The sequence below is a fragment of the Microcebus murinus genome, chromosome 3, assembly GCF_040939455.1.
Source record: "Microcebus murinus isolate Inina chromosome 3, M.murinus_Inina_mat1.0, whole genome shotgun sequence".
Lineage (NCBI taxonomy): Eukaryota > Metazoa > Chordata > Mammalia > Primates > Cheirogaleidae > Microcebus > Microcebus murinus.
Window position 1 is genome coordinate 22,948,882 of NC_134106.1, and position 20,733 is coordinate 22,969,614.

The following is a 20,733-nucleotide window of genomic DNA, read 5'->3' on the forward strand; positions in this document are numbered from 1 at the left end:
GAAAGTTCGTTTGAGAAAAAGGTGGTGTTTTACCATTAAGAGGAAATGTTAAACTGTCCTGCCCTGCCTTAGGACCTGGAGCCCTTGAGGCCCCTTCAGTGGGGAATAGACAAGGGCCTGTGTCATTTGTTCTTTAGGGCTTTCTGGAGAGCAAAGTCAGGAACTATCCTGCAGGCAGTGACAGTGTCTCTCCAGGGCCCCTATGGCAGGCCCAGCTATTCTAAGGTAGGTACTTCAGAGGTGAATGGTAACCAAGCTCAGAGCAGTGACATGAGGATGCTCAGGGTCTGGACACTGGTTTACTGCTCTCTAGTTAAAGTCTAGTTTTATTAATGAGTAAGATTTTTAAAGATCAGAAGAAAAAAAATGAAAAAAAACAAAACCTGATGACAGCAAGAAAACAGACACATTTACTCACTGAAAATGCCTTTAGAAGCAGGTGGCAGCCCTTTGGAGGGTGCATGTGCAGTGCGAGTCAAGAAACCTAAATGTGTTCCTGTCTTTTGACTGAATAACCCTATTCTTTGGAATAAGTCCCAAGGACATAATTTATTAGAAAGAGTTAAGCCTGGTCTCAGGCACATGTCTGATAATAGACCTTCTTCTGCATCTGGGACGAATGATAGGAACATACAAGTTCATTTGGAGATTTAAGCTTTTTCCTGACTTTAGGCTCAAGGAGGAGTTTATTATGTGTGACCTTATAGATGAGGGACATTTTATAGGAGCAAAGTGTCCTCCACTAAGAAACAGGGACAGTTGGTGCCCTAAGTGAAATCTGTTCAGTGCCAGGAGTGGCCGGCCGGGTGGGCCCTGGGCCCCTCTGTGAGCAGGAGCCTTGACTAAGGATTCCCGCTCGGAAGCAGCAGCCAGGGCTTCCCCGGCCTCCCCAGGGATGACGAATGTCCCGAATGTGGTGCAGATGGGCGGTGAGGGTGTTTCTAGAATTCTCAAGGCCCTTTGGGAGGGAAAGTGTGACGCTCAGGGAAAGACTCGCTTAGGAGAAAAGCAGACAGAAGGCTTTGTGGCCAGCTGTCACGACAGACCCAGCTGCCCTGGCCTCCCCGCTGCCTCTCATACCGAAGCAGGGACAGAAGTGGCAGGACAGGGATGTTGTGTTTCCTCCTGCTGTGGGGGCGCCGCCCTCCCTGCAGTCCCAGCTGGTGATTGGCAGCTGTCTCCAGAGTCAGTGCCTGTGTCCCCCAGGAAACAGCCCCTTGGCCTTCCTTGTCTTCCTTCCTGAGCCCAGTCGCCTCGGGGGACAGTCAGTCTGCAGGCAGCTCGGGAGTCTGCCTTGTAAACTTTATTTTTCACGTTGAAAAGGCAAATAGGGTGAGTTTCTGAGGTGCTCTCGTTTATCATTTTTGTTACCTGCAGCAAGGGGAGGGGTGTGCGTTGGGTGGGTAGGAGACATGTTTAAATACTCGGGGTACAGGGCCACTCACGCTCTTTCTCTGGAAACTCTTCAGGCAAGTGTGGCAGGGAGAAGGCTGATAAAATGACCATGTGGCCCACCTGGGGCCTTAAATCCAGAGATAGTTGTGTTCTCCCTTCAGACCTGGTTTTTTTTTTTTGTTTTTCTTTTTCAGGAAAAAAGTGGTTCCCTCTGCCATTGGGAACAAGTCTCCCAGCCCTCAGTGTGAGCTTCAGAATCACGCCAGGCATTTCTTACCTCCCTAGTCTAACCTTGAGTTTGCCCTTTCTCCATATGGAACTTCTTACCAGGGGGGAGTTTTGTCTTTTTCCTGGTGGATGATGGGTTGGGGGAAACCAGGGAATAGACAAAAACAAAAACGGAACTAGGAAGTTCTGGGAACTCCACATGTGTTTGTGGAAAGCTGGGTGTAGACGGGGCCGGTGCCCATCCTATGCCTGTCGTCTTGCTCGGCACACGCAGGGCCAGGCCTGTCGTGGGTCTGGGTGTCCTTGCCTCGTGGCCCTCCCTGCTGCCGCCCTCCCTCAGCACAGGCTTCCTCTCCCAGCAGAGGCACGTGGCGGGCGTCATGGGCGAGCTGACGGCGGTGCTGGACTACCTGCAGCAGGAGGTGAGGCCGCAGCTCTCCGGCTCTGTGGGACCTTGGGCCCGGGGCTTCCCAGAGCATGGGTGGGGCGGGTTGTGGTTTACCCTCCAGTGGCCCCCACCCTGGTGGGGAAATGGACTCTCATGAGGGAGGTCAAGACCCTTAGGAAGAAGAAAGCCTGGGAGGACCCAGTTTCCTTGCCCTGCGAAAGGAAAACACGAGTCAGGCTGGAGCACTGCACTCTTGCAAAGGATGTTTCTGAGGGAGACTCAGTCGGGGACTCTGGCCCTGCTCAAGGCCACTCTCTGATCGAGTCCAGGCAATGATGGGCCAGAGGGGGCTTGAGAACCGTCAAGGCCCCTGTTTCTAGAGTGACTGTGATGATACTGTAGGTTCTGAGGACCCGAGGGGGCAGCTGGCTCTCACCTCCCCGTTCCCTGCCGGGGTGGCAGCTCTGCTGTCAGAGTCTTTGCAGGCCCCTTGGCACTGTGACCCTGCTCCCTTGTTGACACTGTGGCGGGAGGTGCCCTGCCTGCCATGAGGGATGGTGAGACGTGTTTCTGGGATGGCACAGCTGGCAGCTTTGGACCCCCAGCAGGGCCCAGACCAGGAGTCCAGACAGCCCCTGGCAGCCAGGCGCCTTGGCAAACATCCCCCTTCTCCTCTCTGTGTCCTCCTAGGTCCCCAAAACATTTATAAACCTGGTGGATCTCTCCAAGGTGGCAAAGGTCTCTCCCTGGCTGCAGGGGACTCAGCTCAGGTAAAAAAGGGAAGTGGAACGGGAGCTGCACCTGTTGTGTGGCTGCCACGTGCCTCAATCCCGTGAGGGGGACCCAGATAACCGAGGCCAGGGGGTGAAGTGACTCGTGCGAGCTCACATACGAATGAGTGACAGAGTCCGAGTATTGCTTTGGGGACCGAGTCAAGGACAACACGCAGTGTGGCTGACGTAGCATCAGAGGCCCTACCCCTGCCGCCGTGATCTGAGAGTTGGGTTTGGCAAAACATCTATGAACCAAGAAGTGTCACTTTTGGAACTCAGATAGAAAAACACGCAGCCTAAATGTAGTTTAACTTCGTAGAACTTGATTTTGATACATTTCTGAAAACTTTCACAGACTTTAAATGTTTTGGAGCCAGATTCTAAGAATTCTGGCTTTGAATACAGAAAAGAAGTTCACGTGGAAAAAGTCAAGGCAAGGGCGGCTGGAGAAAGGAGGGTGACAGGACGGGGAGGAGGAGGGTGTCGGGGCAAGGCGGCTTCTGAGGAGGCAGCGAGGCCAGGGGAGCACGGAGTTGGGGGGGGGGTTGGCCCCGTGCGGGGAGCAACAGGGGAGTGGAGGACTCTCTTCACACCCATCCCCCAGGAAGGGCCACCGCCCCATTTTCCCCAACACTTGCTTCCTCCCTTCTCCCGTACCCACTAAGGCCCTGGCTTCTCCTTCCCCACTCCATACGCGACCCCCAGGCCCCAACAGCCCCCTTCTTCCTGCCAGAGGCAGCCTGGATACACCCCGCTTCCACCTCCTACCACACTCCCTCACGCTCTCATTCCCGGTGTGTTTTAACCCGCAGCCCCACAGCAGAGCCCTGCAGTTGCCCGGAGGAGACCTCCACGCTGGCCAAGATCCTAAAGCAGTGGTCCTACCAGGTGAGCCCTCTCCAGGAGCCCGCGCTGCTGGCTCGCAGGGGCTTGGGTGGGTGTGGAGGAGAACAGGGTTGGCAGGAACCGTTCGTTGGGTTTGCTAAGGTAGGATTTGTATTTGGAGATGTGTGGCACTCCTCTCACTCTGGAAGTGGCAACATTTTTTGAGAGGTTAGTGGCACGTGCCTCTACAGAACTTAGGCCTCGAAGAGGACATGGGGCCCAGTTACGTGCCGGGCTGGCTTGTCCTTCTCGAGCTTCCAGAGGACGCAGTTCAGGTCTGCGTCTGGCGTTGCCTAATGCTGGGGCTGTAGGAGCAAATGGAGACTCAACTTGGCTCATCCAAGAGCCCTGAAGTATGAGACGAGCTTCAGAGGGAGCTTCTGAAAAGCACTTAAGTGAGAACTTAAATGCGAGATGGGCGATTCCGACCACAGGCTGCTGAGAACCTTCTGGTCGGGGCTGGGCAGCTCTGCTTGCTCATGCTCCTGGGCGTGCATCTCTCTGCTTCCCCCCTCAGGAAGCCTGGGAAAGCCTCCTGGCCTCCAGCAAGTACAGCGAGCAGGAGTACTTCACCGTGGTTTTCCAGCCTTTCTTCTATGAGACCACCCTGTCGCCGCCCTTGGTGAGTGGGGCCTGCCTGGCCAACGAGGGCGCAGGTGGGGAGGGGGCCTGCCCTGCCCCACCTCACCCCAGCCCGGTGCGCAGTCTCGGGGGGAGACGCTGCAGTGTTCTCACACCATCTCATGTGGTGTCCCCACAGTCGCACAGGGCCACGGGGCAGGCTCCTAGAGGCGGGGCAGCCCAGAGGGGAAGGGCACAGACTTGGCCCAGGTGGCTCTGGGATGGGCCAGCTGTGTGACCTTGGGTACACTGAGAACTCTCTGTGCCTCAGTTCCTCATCTGTAAAATCAAGACTGTTCAGGAGCATTTCCTGAAGCGAGTTAACACAGTGGAAGCAGCATCCGGCCCCTCTTAACTAGTGTGATCGTTCAGGAGAGGGTTTCGGGGATGCCAGTCCTCCTCCTATGTCCATCCCTGGAGGTGGGGGGAGTTTGGGATGCAGCCTCCCCCCGGGTCGCTGGGCAGGGGGCCACCCCAATGATGTCACGCCGTGGGTGGGTCTGTACTTGCCGATTAAAGGCTCTGGGCCTCTGAGGCCTCAGTGCTGTGTCTGGGAACAGTTCCTCCCTCCAGACTCCTGGCTCTGGCCTGTTTCTGTCCCTGTGCCACCGCCAGGCCTCAAGGGATGTTTAAAGTGATGGTTTAGGAGGAGCAGGAGGAACATTAGCTTCCCATCTCTTCCTTCATCCTCCTGCTCAGACCACACCCGACTCCTTCCCTGCCACCTGCTCCTTTGCCTGTTCTGTTCAGTTCAGTTTTGGAGAGCCCCATGACAACTCCGAGTGACCAGATGTTTGACCTGCTCCTGCAGGCTCTGGCCCCGAGCCCCGGCCCCAGACAGCGGCCCTGTATGTGCCTGCCATTACTGAGGGAGGGAGGGGCTGGGGGGAAGGGCCCGGACGGACAGGTCAGGGCAGCCCAGCTCCCCTCCAGGGAGAGGCTCACAGTGTGCAGCAGGCCCGTCGCATTCTTGGAGAGACAAAGGGCTCCTCTCTTATCTGGCTCTCTTTCAGGAGGAGCCTCTGCTCCAGGACCCCACCCCGCTCGCCTGGAGTCTCTGGAACAGGATGGTGAGTGGGCGGGGCTGGGGCCTGGGGTGCCACCAGGGAGGGAGGCAGGGTCACCACCACCATGGCGCCTGCTGTGCCCACTGCTCTGAGGGGAGGCTGCAGGGCACCAGGAAGACTCCAGGACGATGGTTCTGGGCCACCAGGGATGCTTCTGACACCTGGTGACAGCCCAGCTCTGACCACCGGGGAGTTTGCCCACCTCATCTGAGGGGCTGGACCATTTCCTCAGAGTCTGTGGAAGACGCCACTTTGAGTGGGGTCCTGGGGAATGGGCTCCCCTCGCCATTCCCGGCCAGCTTTCCTGCACCCTTAGGTGGCATCGTACGGTTTTAAAGGCCCAGGGTGGTGCCTGGGATGAGCATGGACTTCACTGTGATAAAGACCTGGGTGCAGTCTTAATTCTGCCCCTCACAGGCTGTGCGGGCTCAGGGCCTCGTCCCTTTCTGCCACCCTGGGCCCAGCATGCCAAATGTGCAGCACTCGCCTGGCCTGTACTGAGCACTGGACGCGTGCTGGCCTCCCCACTGTGGACCCCACAGGCTTCCCCCGACTCCAGAGCCCCAGGGATGTCTGGGTTAGTCAGTGGACGGGCTGTGACGTCAAGGCTGTGAGCCTTTCCAGGGCACCAGACAGACCTGGTTTTGCCGTTTATTTTTTCCCCATCAAGCTGCCCTATTTTTAGAATTCTAGTGACAGAAATTTGTTTTTCTTCTTACTTGGATTAGAAAAACTTCTCTCCCTCTCTCAAATGATGTGCCGTGTTGAGTTCCGCGAGCAGCTGCATTTCAGCACACGTCAGCCAGTGTAGGAGGGGGAGGGGGAGGGACAGCCCCAACAGCCCCTATCAGGGGAGACACTGTCCTCGGAAGAAAGCATTTGATTTCTTTGAACAGGGCCACTTGGTGGGCACGACCATGGGGTGGGACGTTCCCCCGCAAACGCACCTCGCTGCTGATCTCCCATGGGGGCAGAAAGAGGGATCCCGGCCCCTCCAGTGGGGCTGCCCTCCCAGCACCCTCTCTGGGGGGAGCAGGGCTGCCAATTCCAGCTCAGCCAAACTGATCTCCTCCTGCCATGTCACCGCGCTCCCAGCCAACAGAAAGGCACCTACCTGTGGCCTGCCCTGTGCGGGGTGCCCAGGAGGATACGAGGAACACACCAAATGTGGCCTCTGTCCCTACTGACCTTCAGGTGTGGCTGGGGATGGCCAAGCAGCCGAGAGGGACAAGATCAACAGGGACTCGGCCAGCAGTGCGGGCTGGGTGCCAGAGGCAGTGGGGACAGCTGGGCCAGGAGAGCCCATGAAGAGGGGTTTGAGCTGGCTTTGTGGGGCGTGTTGCTGGAGGTCAGGGAGGGCGTTCCCGGGTCAGAAAGCCTTTGTGAGCAAAGAGCATGGAGAGGAGAACAGGCCAAGTGCAGCAGCCAGGGCCAGGAAGGAGGCTGGCCCGGTCAGAGAGGGCGCGTGAGGCTGGGAAGGCCCAGGGAGGGGTGGGGGGCCCAGGCAGAGAAGCTGGAGAGAGCAGGTCCAGGGGAAGGGCTGGGCCTTCCTCCCTCTCCCCTTTCATCTTGCTGTTGTCCTTTGTGCTGGTGGCAGCAGTGATGATACCACCTACTGAGCCTTGTTCCTGTGCAGACAGGCCCTGTGCATGTGCAGCTTCTCGTAGCAACTGCAGGGGCGGGACGGGCAAGTGCACAGAGGGGATAGAGGGTCTCACCCTCAAGGCCAGTGGCCTGGGATGCAGAAGATGTCACCAGGCTCTGGGGAGGAGGCGGTGGCTTGCCTACGAGGGCAGTTACCCCATTCTCTCCAGGCCTGTCCAACCACCCACAAGTCCAGTTTCCCAGGACAAGCCCTCGAGGTTCCCATCGCCCAGGCCAGTGGGGATGGGGAGGAGGAGAGAGAGGGGAAGGGGTTCCACTAAACGTGCCTGTTCCCTGGTTTCCCCACAAGCAAAATGCCAAACCACCCATGGCTCCCAGAGCAAGCACAGCTGCTAGAACAGAGCAGAAGCTCCTGTAGACCTGAATTCATCCGTGAGAAACTAACAACGTGACAGTTTGGGGCAAAGGACACCTGATGAAAGTCGGAAAACCTGGTTCTAGTCCTGCTTTTGGTGGTTTAAGTCACGTGGGATTTCTGGGCCTCCATTTTCTCTACCTGCCAACAGAGCCTAAGCAGAGGGCCTGTGAGAGCAGGGAGCGACTGGGTTCCAGCACACCCTTGGGCGCACGCATTGTGTCCTCCTGGGGCACGGGTTAGGGCTGGCGTCTCTGTCTTTGTGTTCTCTGCTGTGTTGGGCTGAACAGGGACCACCGAGATAAAGGCCAGCTGTGCCTATTCTATGCCAGCCCTCGCGCACACACACAGGGCCCGAGTGAGGGCTGCCTGCCTGCCTGGTGGGGAACGGGGGTGAGCAGAATGCAGTGAGCACAGGGGGCTGGGCCCACCACTTCCGTCCTCTTCCACTCCCAGGACACAACTGGGACGGGGGTCTCTGCTCTGCAGCCACAGAGCCACGTGCATGGGCCACGTCAGCATTCGCCCTCCCTGACCACCCTGAGCACAGGTGTAAGCTCTGAGGACCAGTGAGGGGAAAAGCACCACACGCCAGCACGTGGCAGTGTGAGTGGCCCCATTTGAAACACGCTTGGAACTGTCCCAGCTGAGTGAGGTCCCCAGGCTGAAGCTTGCACTCCTGGTACCGAGCTTAGGAGAATCTTGTGTCCAGGACATAACTCGTCCCCTCTTTCTGCGTCTGGCTCACCAACTTCTGGTAATTCTTGTGCAGGGTAGTGTACAAGTCCCAGATTCTTCCAGTGATCACTGACCATCCATTTTATTCCAAACCCTGCATGAGGTGCTGAAGCCACAGGGCAGGATAAGGAACTCAGGACTTGCTCGCAGTTGAGGAAGAATCCTCCTCAAAGAGGATTTTAAATGTCATCCCCTCATCCTTCCCACACTCCAGTTAATTCTACGGTGGCAGGGAAGCAGTACTGATGAGATGCAGTGACTAAAGGACCAAAGAGTGGAGTAGAATCTCAGACCGGCACCAGTTGTCCCGAGAGTAAAACGTGCATCTGTGCGCAGCGCAGGGTGGCGGAGAAAGAGGGCCACGCCGCTCTCATCCTTTGAGGACACGGAGGAGAGAGGTCAGAGCCTCGAGAAGGGGATCTGTGGAAGGAGGAGGATGTAGGTGACTCTTAAAGAGACATTTAGGACTAAGTTCTTAATGGAAGTGAGTTTACTGGGAAAACCTACGAATTGTCCTTGTCTGAGGTCCTTACAAAAAGAGGCTCTGCTGTATCCACATCACCAGAATCTTAGGTCTGGCTCTCTCGTGGTTTCTTTCCAGATTTTATTGATTAGATTCTTAAAAGGTTGGAGGAGGGAAGGCAGCAAGATGAACACCAGGCCCAGCCTCTGCCCCGGGCTAAATCCCTCTGAGAGCAGCCCCGAGTGTTCTGGGAGGGACCTTCCGTTTCTGGGAACAGCCACCATCAGAACAAAACTGAAAGAAGCACAGTCCAGTTTCACCCCAGCCTGTGAGCTGAGGAGTTGCCACTCCTCTTCCAAACGCTAAGTAAGCTAGTTACACCTCCTTATCGGGATGTCCTACTATCTGGGTTAGGAGCCCATCCTGAGAAGGGTGCAGTTCTTTCCCAGCTGCTTGTTTCCTGGAGCCCAGAGGCCGGGCTAAGATATTGCTGGCAGAATCTGTGACCAGTGACCTCCAGCACCCTCTGTCAAAGCTGTTGGAAGGGGAGGTGGGGGACCAAGGTGCTGTGGGAGCCCAGCCCCTGTGGGCAGACCCGCTGACAGCAAAACAAGAGGTTCCCAGGCCTCTTGTTTTGCAGGTTTCACATGCAAGAGAAAAATCTGTGATTCTCGCAAAGCCGTTGCATTTTCTTTTTAAGTGCTGATATCTGTATGATGAACATTTTGAAATAACAAAAAGAACTTCCAAAACAGGTTTCTCATCTAATTCTTCAACTGCCTTCGTTTCCCTGTCTTCAATGCTTCTCCCTAAGTTGATCACCTGCTGGTGTCCCCTGCTGCTACGCCATAGCTATTGTCTATGTTGTTAGGTGGCCTTCGTGGTTGTCATCTAAGTAGCTGCCTATTTCAGAGTTGACACACAGCCCTGGCTCCTGAATCACTAGATAGTCTGGTTGTTTGTGAGTGGGGTGTGCCGTGTTCCATGTCACTGTATCTCTGTGTCCTCGTTAAAGACATGGGCATGACCCAGGCCCCATCTGGTTGGATCCAAGACACCAATGCCCTAGTCCCAGGTCTGCCTTGGCTGACCAGGCCCCACCTCAACCTCTCTGGTGGTGTTTCTCCTTCTGTAGTATCATAAGGAGTGAATCAGGAAGTCCTTCCTTCCAAGGTCAGAAATCCAATGATTCCTCTTATGTAGCGGTTTTCAAACCTGCATGTGCCTCAGAATCACCTGGAAGGGGCCTTGTTAAGACACAGATGGCTGTACCCTACCCCCAGAGTTTCTGAGTCAGTAGATCTGGGATGGTGGCTGGAAATCTGCATTTCCAAAGAGTTCCCAGGTGATGCTGCTGGTCCGGAAGTCAGACTCTGAGAAACACAGGTCTCATGAGTCCTTCTCAGTGGTGCCGTGGAAGGCTGCTACCTGCACGGGCCTCTGTGTTCTGAAGACCACCTTCTTTTCTAGATGGAGCCAGCAGGCCAGAAAGCCGAGCCGCTCAATGCAAAAGAGTGGCGGCCAGTGAAATGTCCCTCTCAGGTAGGAGGCACTGGGCAGGGGAGGGGATATCTTACTGAATCGAGGGGACAGATGAGGTGGCTTAGTGGGCTTTCCCGTGAAGTGAGGGTCTTACACAACTGAGACGTTAGCCCCATGAGAATCCTGGCTCTGTTCTTCTGGGCCTGGGGCAGAGGTCTGCATACACAGCTGTCTAAAGGCTTACACTGCGGGCCATGAAAGCAGTTTTAGCAAAACCGAGGTTCCCTCCATGTCTGTGGAAGGCACAGGGACAAAGCCACAGCTCACCTGGCCCCAGTGCTGCTCCTACCCATCTTTTCTGGGGCATTGGCCTGGGCCCCCCAGATGCCATTTCTAGAACTTCCTCCCTCTCGGGTGGAGAAGGAGGTGGGGATGATGAGTGCCTGAGCAGTCTTGACAGCGGATCATTTGGCTTTGTCTCAAATGTGCATCTGATAGGTAGTTGGCATATCATTCACATCGCCAAATAAATGGATGAACAAATAACATAAATGAATGGGATTCCTTCTATCATTTAAGACTAGTCAGATTTTTGGCTTTGTTGATAAATTGGTAAGTTTTTCATTACTAGGCAATAAGAAGCAAATAACTTACTCTGTTTCCCTTTGAGCTTTCGTTGCTGAGAAGCTTAAAATTAGGTTCTCTTCTCATTGAAATACATATCCTTAGCCTGGTAGTAAGAATCTCCAGGGCAGACAGCAAGAGCCTGGCTCTTCCCACCGTGAGTGGGAAACTCAAAGCACTGATGTTCAGGCACCTGCTGGGCAGCAGAGAGGAAAATCCAGAGGATGGTTTGGTCCTCATGGAAAGGATGATATGAATGCTCCAAGTTAGCCAAGGGCATTGCTGGATGATAAAGCCTGTTAACTAAGGGGTGCAAAATTCTGGGTTGTGGTTGTAACATGCTACATTTCTCTGCAGGAGAGCCCCTACCTGTACACCTACAGGAACAGCAACTACCTGGCCAGACTGTCAAAACACCAAGGGAAGCTGGAGGTAAGGAAAGGTTTTCTGTAATTGATGAACACACAAATGAACCAGGGGCCACACCCTTTGCTGAATCTTTGGAACCTTCCCTGTGGTTCTTTGTGTCCTGGAATTCCATCTGCCTCTGAGCAGGCTGAGGGAAGCTGCCATAGACATTGGAGATTCGGTCCGGGCAGGCTGGGGGAGGCTGGAGGATCGAGTGCGTGCCTGGAAACAGAGCCCGCTGCAGTTCCAGAACCTCCTCAGCACCCAGCGCTGTGGCTTCACAGGCTGCTGGGGCTGCCAGGCACCTCCTGTGCCCAGTGTGTTGGGATGCAAGGCAAATTCCTCAGGCCCTTCCTAAATCTCCGATAAGTTCTTCTGAACTCCTTTGAGGCCTTAATCTGAAGAGAAAATTCAGGAAAGGCAGAGAAATGTGATAAAATCTGAACCCAGCAAGTATAGAGACCAAAGGCCTTCGAAGTCAGTGCACGCCTTGGTGAACCCCCGCTCATATCTTGCTGCTGTTTATCTCAGGAGTCCCTCTGTGACACTTCCTGTTGAGATTAGATAGGGCACCCTGCACTTCTCTGCAGAACCAAGAAACACCTCAAGGTCGATGTCCTCTTTCTCCGAGAACTGGGGGCTGAGATGGGTTGAGAGAAATTTGGTCCTAGTGACATCCTTGCCTCCTTGTTTTACGAAAGAGGGTGAGATTGACTCCAAGTGGTGGAGGCAGAGTTGATGGCCTGGGCCTCCGCCCCGAGAGAGGCAGTGTGAAATATTCTTATCCACTTGTCCCACACTTTCTAATATCATAGCAATGAGGATGCACCCAAGAGTCAGCAAAGCACAGTGAGGCGAGGTACCCAGCTCTGGGTTCAAATCCAGACTCTTTCACCTACTGGCTCTGCATCAATGAGCAAGGTACTTAACCTCTCTGTGCCTTGACTCTTTAATTTGGGAAATAGCGATAACAGTAGTCCTACCTCATAGAGTTATTACATTATAATGGGTTAGTAAGTATAACACACTTATAATAGTATCTGGCATATCATGAATTCTGTAAGTATTGCTATATCATCATCTGATAAAAGGCAATGATACATTCCTTCAGGATCCATTTATTGGATATCTGCAGTGTACCACTAGAATGCAAGCTCACTGAGGCTGGTCAGAGTAGATACCCAATAATTATTTGTTCAATCAATGGATAGATGGATACCAGGCATGAGAGAGAAAAACATAAAGACATTGCTTGTCCCAAGGAACTCAGTCTGGCAGAGAAACAGATAAGTCGGCAGGCAATTACAGGACAATGTAATAAGTGCTGTCATTAAAGTGTTCCCGGGGTTTTCTGGGAACACAGAGTAAAAGAAGTTAACTCAGACAGGAGAAAGTTGAGGATGGCTTTCCGAAGTATACCGGTTACTGCAGCCTTGAATGATGACTAAGGTTGGGCCAGGTGGATGGGAGGTGAGAAAACGGGAGGAAAGGGGAGAGGGAGAGCAGCGGTAAGTGCTTGGGCAGAGGCATGGCTGCCTGGAGAGTACAGAGACTTTGGCCAAGGGCTGGTAGTTCAGAGTGTCTGGAGGCCTCTTAGGCCATGCTAGGGAAAATGGCCTTTATGCTGAAGTTAATACAAAATAAGAGTTTATTTGTTGTTGAGCATCTACTATGCCAGGCACGATTCTAGGCTCTGGGGACACAATAATAAACAACATGTTAAAAAACCTTCTTTCACTGAGAATTTGGGCAGCGGGATGGCACATAGCAACATGCTGAGAAAGGCCACCCTGGGTGGGTCTAAAGGCGGAGGAGCCAGCCCACAGGCTGCCGGCGGCGATGCCAGTGAATGCTGCAACGTTCCAGGCAAGAAACAGCGAAGGCCTGGACTTAGGTGGAGGTGGAGGCACTAGAGAGGAGGGACAGACTCGGAAGCCCTTGGAAAGGATGTTGTGGACAACTGGATATGAGTGTTGAGGGACAGGGAAAAATCCCAAAGACATCAAGATTTTTATTTTAAGTGATATTTTATAAAATAGAGGCTCCACTTTCTCTACCCAACTTCTGATTTAGCAAAATCCATTTCTTCTTATTTCTCTGTGTGTCTCATTTCAGGTAAGAGAAGGATCGGAAATCAGATGTCCTGACAAGGACCCTTCCGACGCGATTCCCACCTCAGGTACTCAGCTGGAGTCTAGTGATTTTTAAAAACTCATTTGAGGCCTGAAATTGTACAAGTAAGAGCAGGCTTACGATGGCAAGTGCTTTCCACACCACTGGAAATTCTCCTGAGTGGTTTTCCAAGGACAATAGAAATAGCTGTTTATATAAATAAGGTCATGCCTGTGTTTGATGATTCTTTAACTAAAATATGATAACATCATTATCAGAAAGCATTTATTGAGTATTAACCTTGTGCCACACCATGTTCCTCAGAGAGCCCAGTTGTTGGTCGAGTGAGTTGTCATTGTCCCTGCCTTGAGGCCTTGATGGGTGAATTTGTTCTCCAAAAGAGTACAAGTACATTTAAGCAGAAAGCAAAAGTAGCCAGTCCACAGTCCCTGCCTGAGTCACGTGCAGAATGCACTCAAACGCTGCACAGAACAGGAAAGTACACCATCCTACAACTGTGCCATTTTCACTGCCTCTCAGCAATTCTACCATGTCGGCTGCTGGGCCGTGAAAATGAAACTCATGGAATATTCTAGGCAGTTGTCAGCAACCATCCCAAAGATGGTCTGCCTAAGGGCTGCTCCTTTTCCTCCAGGCAAGGCAGCCTGGGAAAGATGGCTCTGTGAATGTGACCTTAGGAAGTCATGGGAGGGCTGTTTGGTGACCCAAGTGACTCAAAACATCAGCCTAGGAGCATTACAACTGTGCCGTAGGTTCCCAGGCTTGGTCCTGGAGCGTGGCTTATTTGTTCATTTATTTATTCTCTTGTTCATTCACGTATTAGAGAATTGTCAAGTGCCTATGTGCCTACAACTACATTCTAGTTGATCTCTTGCTGCTCATGCCTCGGCATTATCAAGAAAGATAGAAAATTAAGTTTGGAGATGTCACAGTGCCTAGCAGGAATCTCCCCTGGATGCCAGTCTGTGCAGTCAGATGTCTCCTTGTGCTGAGTGATAGCCAAGCGAATAAATGCCATGGCTCCACATCCTCAAATTATGCCAGATGACTAGCACAGAAATTAAAAACCTTCTCATCAAAACCTTGGTACCTAACTGACTCTTGGCAGGGCACAGTGGCTCATGCCTATAATCTTAGCACTTTGGGAGGCCAAGGTGGGAGGATCACTTGAGGTCAGCCTGAGCAACATCGTGAGACCCTGTCTCTACAAAAAGTTAAATAAAATAAAAAATACAAAAATAAGCATCTCAGCTTTTATAACTGACTCTTGTTCTATGTTGCAGAATAGTGGGAAAGGTGATATCCATCTTATATACACACATTTAGTCTTTCTCCCTACCCCCATACTTGGCAATAACTCATTCCTCTTGGTTAGTTTACTAGGAGAAATAAATTATCAGCTTCATATTTAGGCCTTATTGTAAAAATCCTTTCTCAAAGATGTATAGATATAGGTATACATAAATATGGATAGAGATGTGTTATATACAGATATATGTATATATAGGAAGTATCAATTGGAATGTTTTAATAGCCATACTCTTTACAGCAAAATACTAGCCATTCCCTTTTTAATCTTATCACTCTGAAAGGATGACCTATAAAGCACTTTGCAATCTGTCTAGATTATGTTTCTGTAATGACAGTGATAACCAATCCATTAGAGCATATTTCAACATCTGAAAGCCAGATAAAATGTAAACCTTTTCTTCATTCCCTAACCCTGGAGATTATTGTGTTTATCAGCACTTGGAGATATAAGAGCAAGAAATCTCCAGACCTTTAGATCTGAGATACTATAGGGAGAGGAGCTGTTTATATAAAACAGATGGATAGATGTAGGCTCCCCCATCTAAGCAAGGTGGGGATGGAACCCACACACTCTCTCTTTCCACCTTGGTGGCAGCACTCATAGATGGGTGTTGGGCCTGCCCTTCTGAGTCCCACCTGGAAAGTGCCACTCAGAAAAATGGCCACTGCTAACTAGCCAGTAATGAAAACACATTTCATGGTGCTCTTGATCTATGATTGAACATTCTAACCTTCCTTGTGACTGCTTGGATAGGCAAAAGGACTTAGCACAAGGTCACATTATTATTTTCCTCTGATAAGTATATTTCTGGTGAGGTCATTCACTCTTCTAGAGATCATGTTTGCAATTTATAATCGAAATGAAGGCATCTGATACACATCTTATAAAAGTGAATCATCTTATCTTTATACTTCTAATGACTCAGCACATGGTAGGAACCCAGTAAATGTTGAGCTAATCTGAACTGCTGAGTATTTCTAATTCATCAAATCAACAATGCTCAGGATTGAAAAAGATCTTAAACATCAGCTAGACAAAAGTGACTTCCATTGAAACAATTTTTCACTAAGACCTTCTTTGTAGTCCCTTTCTTAGTGTTTCTCCCAAATCAACCCACAGATATATGGATCTAAACATCATCAAAAATGATGTTCCAAAATAACGTACTGCCTGTCACCGATAGGCCGTGGCCCCTGGCAGCCTAGGTGTCTCATACTTACTACATGTCAGAGCTCAAGAATGATGAACCTCCTCCACTGATCTATGGGGCCTTGGGATGAGATTATAGAGTTGATGTAACCAATTGGCATTTGGTAGCCAACAAAAAAACTTGTGATTTTTTTCCCTCCTAGTCATTGCACGTGTGCAATTTGCCAAATGTCACTGTCTATGGGCTTTACAACTTCATAAATGCATCATTTTACGTTACTAGGTGACCCTCTCCCTACATAGTTAGCATAACTGAGAAAAATGAATCGGGCCTACTAGCTGATTTAAAGTTTTCCCGGGGAGGAAAAAAAGTAGCTTCTCACAAATAAGAGTACCAATGAGGAGTCAGAGGGACATGGCTTGTTGGCTTTCTATTGAAATTGGCTATCTTAAAGTCAATCTGCTAATTCCATGAAGAGGAAAAATTCATTGCTCTTGACAATAGGGCTTTACAAAGTTAATTATATGCTGCTATTACCAATAGTATAAACCAGAACAGTTCATTCATTTATTTTAAGCTATTAATTCCTTTCTAAGCCCCTGATACCATTTATTTGAAACATTTGGCTAAAATGAGCTCTTCAAAAGCCTGTAGGAAAAAGGCCCAGGTTATGGCACTGCGTGGTCATTCATTAGAGGTTTCGCTTCACTGTGAGCCAGGAGTGTGATGCTTAATGTAGGTCCTGAAGCTGTTTCCATGATTACCATCTGCTCTTGGGTCTGGTGCCTTGGCCCACCCTGCCATCCGAACGGAATGATGCCACCCAGTGAATAACAGCCTGCTTGTCCCTAGACATGAACAGACTACTGAGCAAATTCAAACTCACCCTCAAGACACTTGGATGAATAAGTGTTTCCCTGCCTCAGAGTTTCATCATTTAAAGCTTTGAGAGCTATGAAGTCCCTGTCATAAGCTACTTAGCCTTTAATTCAAGTTAGCACATTTCTTGAGCACACATTTGTTCATACAAACTCATACAGACTCCAAGGCAGAAACAAGGTTCCAACTTTGTGCTAGCAGCTTTTCACTATTGTGGAAGTCCTTACATAAGTCCCTAAAATCAGACAGCAAGTAGGTTGGGCAATCCTAGCTGTCAATCAAGAGAAAGTTGGTTTTTACAGATTATGGCCCCAGGTAGTTAAGTTGTTGGGTGACACAAGACAAAACACCAGTGTGCCAAACCTTTCTCCTGGGCATAACTTTTCATGTAGTATACAGTTTCCTTGCCATTCATGATCCTTCATCATGCCTTGGATGGCCTTCTGATAAAAGGCCTCCTCTGTGGAAATCTTGATGAGTTATTGATGTGCTTATCGATTTATTTCAAGGTGGTGGACAGTTTGTACCAGATAATGTTTAGCTAATCAGCCACACAAATTTAATCTTATCTCTAAATAGTTCTTTTTCCAAGGAGAGCAATTGCTAAAGTGCTTTGCTGTACTCTAGGCTGTGTCTTTGTCGCATATGATGACGTTAACAAGCCTCAAACCAAGGTCTGCAGAATATTAAACCAGCGAAATGCCCTGGGCTCTATCTCAACAGTAAAATCTCAGATAAATCAACCCCTCCCACCTAGGCTTGCTTCATTTGGTTTATTATTGTGTATCTTGCTGAGATATCTTCAGAATAACCAAAACTGGAAAACTGCTACCCCCACCAAATCAATCTGTCTACACATATGTACACACACGGACATAAACATACGTGTGTGTATTCTTTATGCTACAAATTTAGGAGATAGGAATGGTCAGTTTTAGCTGCCCCTTTAGCAAACTATAATAATAATGCTTTTGAAGCAAATATTTTCATCTCTTCCACATTTTACCAGCCCTAAAGATTTCCCCTAACCTTCACACTCTAGCTAAAGCTCTTAGAATTAACTATATTTTGCATTATGGCATTAAGAATATAGTGATTGACTATCATCACCAGGAACTAAAATAAACCACTCCAGAATTGAAGAGAGGGGCTCTTATTTTCCATTTTGTTGCCTTTTTTACCCATAGCTTGATTTCTTTGAGAAGAGATCATTTTAAAGTTCTCGTGCTCAGCCCTGTGGACGTGTGCACTGCAGCTGGCTTTGTGATTTGATATTGTTCCTCTAACCAAATCCTGTAGCTGTGGGTGTCTGGGAAGGGCCAAGCAGGCTGTAATCATGTGGAAGGGGGTGTGTTGTGTGTACACATGTGTAAGGAGGAATTCAAGGCATGGTGCTAGGGAAGGAGGAAGAGCTCTGAAGAAAGCCACTCAGTGGCTCTTGAATCTAAGAGGCAGAGCTGCAAACCTGCCATCAGAATGTGCAATGGCAGCTTCAGTTGTGTGAGCCAAGGGACAATTTATAGAAAGAAACAATTCTGGTCTTTTTAGCTACAAGTGTAGAAACTTTTTTTTTTTTTTTTTTTTTTTTTAAGACAGAGTCTCACTCTGCTGCTTGGGCTAGAGTGTCATGGCATCAGCCTAGCTCATAGCAACCTCAAACTCCTGGGCTCAAGCAATTCTTCTGCCTCAGCCTCCTGAGTAGCTGGGACTACAGGCATGTGCCACCATGCCCAGCTAATTTTTTCTATATGTTTTTAGTTGGACAATTAATTTATTTCTATTTTTAGTAGAGACAGGGGTTTCCCTCTTGCCCAGGCTGGTCTTGCACTTCTGACCTTGAATGATCCTCCTGCCTTGGCCTCTCAGAGTGCTAGGATTACAGTTGTGAGCCACCTTGCTAGGCCAACTACAAGTGTAGAAACTGACCACCACCAACAGCTTCAAAAATACAAAAGTGCCTGTATCAGTGGTTCTCAAAAGATGGCACCCAGACTTGACTGGTAGCGTCAGCATTAATTACTGGGCACTTGCTAGAACTGCTAATCCTGCTGGGTGTGGTGGCACACAGCTGCAATCCCAGCCACCCAGGGAGACTGAGGCAGGAGGATCACTGAGACCAGGAGTTTAACATAGTGAGACCCCTGTCTCTTAAAAAAAAGAAGAAGAAAAGAAAAAACATTAGCCGGGCATGGTGCGCACCTGTAGTTCCAGCGACTCGAGAAGCTGAGGCAGGTGAATCCCTTGAGCCCAGGAATTCGAAGCTGCAGTGAGTTATGATCGCACCACTGCACTTCAGCCTGGGTAACAACAGAGTGAGACCCATTTCTTGGGGATGGTGGGGTGGGGAAGCAAACCCTTGATCCCATCCCAGACCTACTGAATCAGAAAGTCTGAGTTCGGGGCACCGCCATCTGTATTTGAGCAAGCCCTCCAGGTGATTCTGATGCACACTGAAGTTTGAGGACCACTAATCTATGTATTTTGCATGTATACATTCACAATTATGCAGGGGTTTGTATCCTTTCATGGGAAGAGGCAAGGACTATTTACTTTTCCAGTGAGAGCAGATCCTCAGTTGGCGTGGCAGTTCCGGTCAGCAGGCAGCATGGACTTTGACGAGATGTCTCCATGGAAGGAGGCGAGGCCCGGGGATCCCTCTGGGCATCTTTTCCACTGTGTGCTAATACAGCTTCCTGCATGGGTATAATCCCACAATCAGGATTTGGATGTCAGTGGGTGCTGTGGGCTATCTGTAGTCCAGCTGTGTTGAAATCATCTTGTCCTCTGTGTTTCACTGCAGGTTTTTATAGGTTTCCTCCTGCAGACAACTTTCAGCTTGTCCATCTTAAGCAATGGCCCACTGAAATGGTGGGCCCCTTCTCCTGGGGTGGGCCGCTCCCTGGTACACTCTCTGTGTTAGGCTGCTTCTGAGGCGTGAAAGCTATTTTCACAACTTAGCGCAGCACTGCACCCCTAGAGATGACGGAAGACACCCCTGAGAGCAAAGGTGGAGCTCTGGCAAACTCGGGGGAACCTTGGGAGTAAGGTAATTGGGAGAGTGGGAGGTGAGCTTGTGACTTGAGGGACCAAGCTGTATATGGCAGAAGCAATTGTAGGTGTGGTCCCCAGCTGCACTTGGATTCATGATCGTATGTGCATAAGGTAAAGGGGTAGGTGGATACAGTATGGTATAAGTATGTATGTAATTTCATATATAGCAATGGTTATGTTAAGCTCCTAACTCATTAGCCAGGCATAAAAGGCCTGTGGCCCCATCTGCCTTTCTGACGTTATTTTCTGTTAGTCTCTCTCATATGCTCTTCACTTAAGCCAAACTATGCGACCAACTGTGCTTTATAGATGTCACACACTTTACCATACCATATCTGTCCTTTATACTTTTCCCTCCATCACCCCTTCTCTCTCTCCCTCATCCTTGTCTCAGTATTTCCTGAGGCTTAATTCAATTGCCACCTTCCCCATGAAGCCTGCTGTGACCCTTCCTCACACCCCCAAGGAGAGATCATCCCTCCAGCTCTCAAACTTCATATCACTTTATATCTCTCTTAGCATTTATCAGTCTATGCATGGTTCTAACTGTGGATGTTTCTCATTTTCTCCTTAGCCTGTGAGCTTCTTGAGGGCTTCTCCATTTCTGATCTCTGTGTAGACCCCAGAGTATCCCACCACTGCTTGGTGTTTAATATGTTTGTCCTATGAACTAATAGCTGCCACGTCACAGTATGTGATTAAACTTGAGAGATTTTTTAAAAATGGAGTCAGGCTGTGGGAAAAACAGGTTAATGGATCCTCAAAAAGCTAAACATAGTAAGATTACCATATGACCCACCAATCCCACTCTCAGGTATATATCCCAAATAATTAAAAGCCAGCATTCAAACAAACACTTGTACCAAAGGTTTACAGCAGTGTTATTCATAATAGCCAAAACATGGACACAGCCCAAATGCCTATCAACAGATGAATGAATAAACAAAATGGTATATGCATACAGTGGAATGTTACTCAGCCATAGAAAGGAATGAAGTATTGACATATGCTATAACATAGTTGAACCTTGCAAACGTGCATGGTAGAAGAAGCCAGACACAAAAAGTCACAAATTGTATGATGCTATTTATGTAAAATATCCATATTTTACATAAA

The 20,733-nt window shown here is 49.9% G+C and overlaps 1 protein-coding gene across 1 annotated transcript in view; it reads left to right on the forward strand.

Moving 5' to 3' along the window:
* Positions 1-20,733, forward strand: part of PLB1 (phospholipase B1) — a 120,385-nt gene that overhangs the window by 33,928 nt on the left and 65,724 nt on the right. The window contains exons 8-15 of the mRNA XM_076000445.1: positions 1,983-2,045; positions 2,702-2,781; positions 3,597-3,672; positions 4,187-4,291; positions 5,304-5,360; positions 10,049-10,120; positions 11,042-11,116; positions 13,208-13,271. Of these exons, the coding sequence (XP_075856560.1) occupies positions 1,983-2,045; positions 2,702-2,781; positions 3,597-3,672; positions 4,187-4,291; positions 5,304-5,360; positions 10,049-10,120; positions 11,042-11,116; positions 13,208-13,271 (592 nt within the window). The remainder of the gene's footprint in view (positions 1-1,982; positions 2,046-2,701; positions 2,782-3,596; positions 3,673-4,186; positions 4,292-5,303; positions 5,361-10,048; positions 10,121-11,041; positions 11,117-13,207; positions 13,272-20,733) is intronic.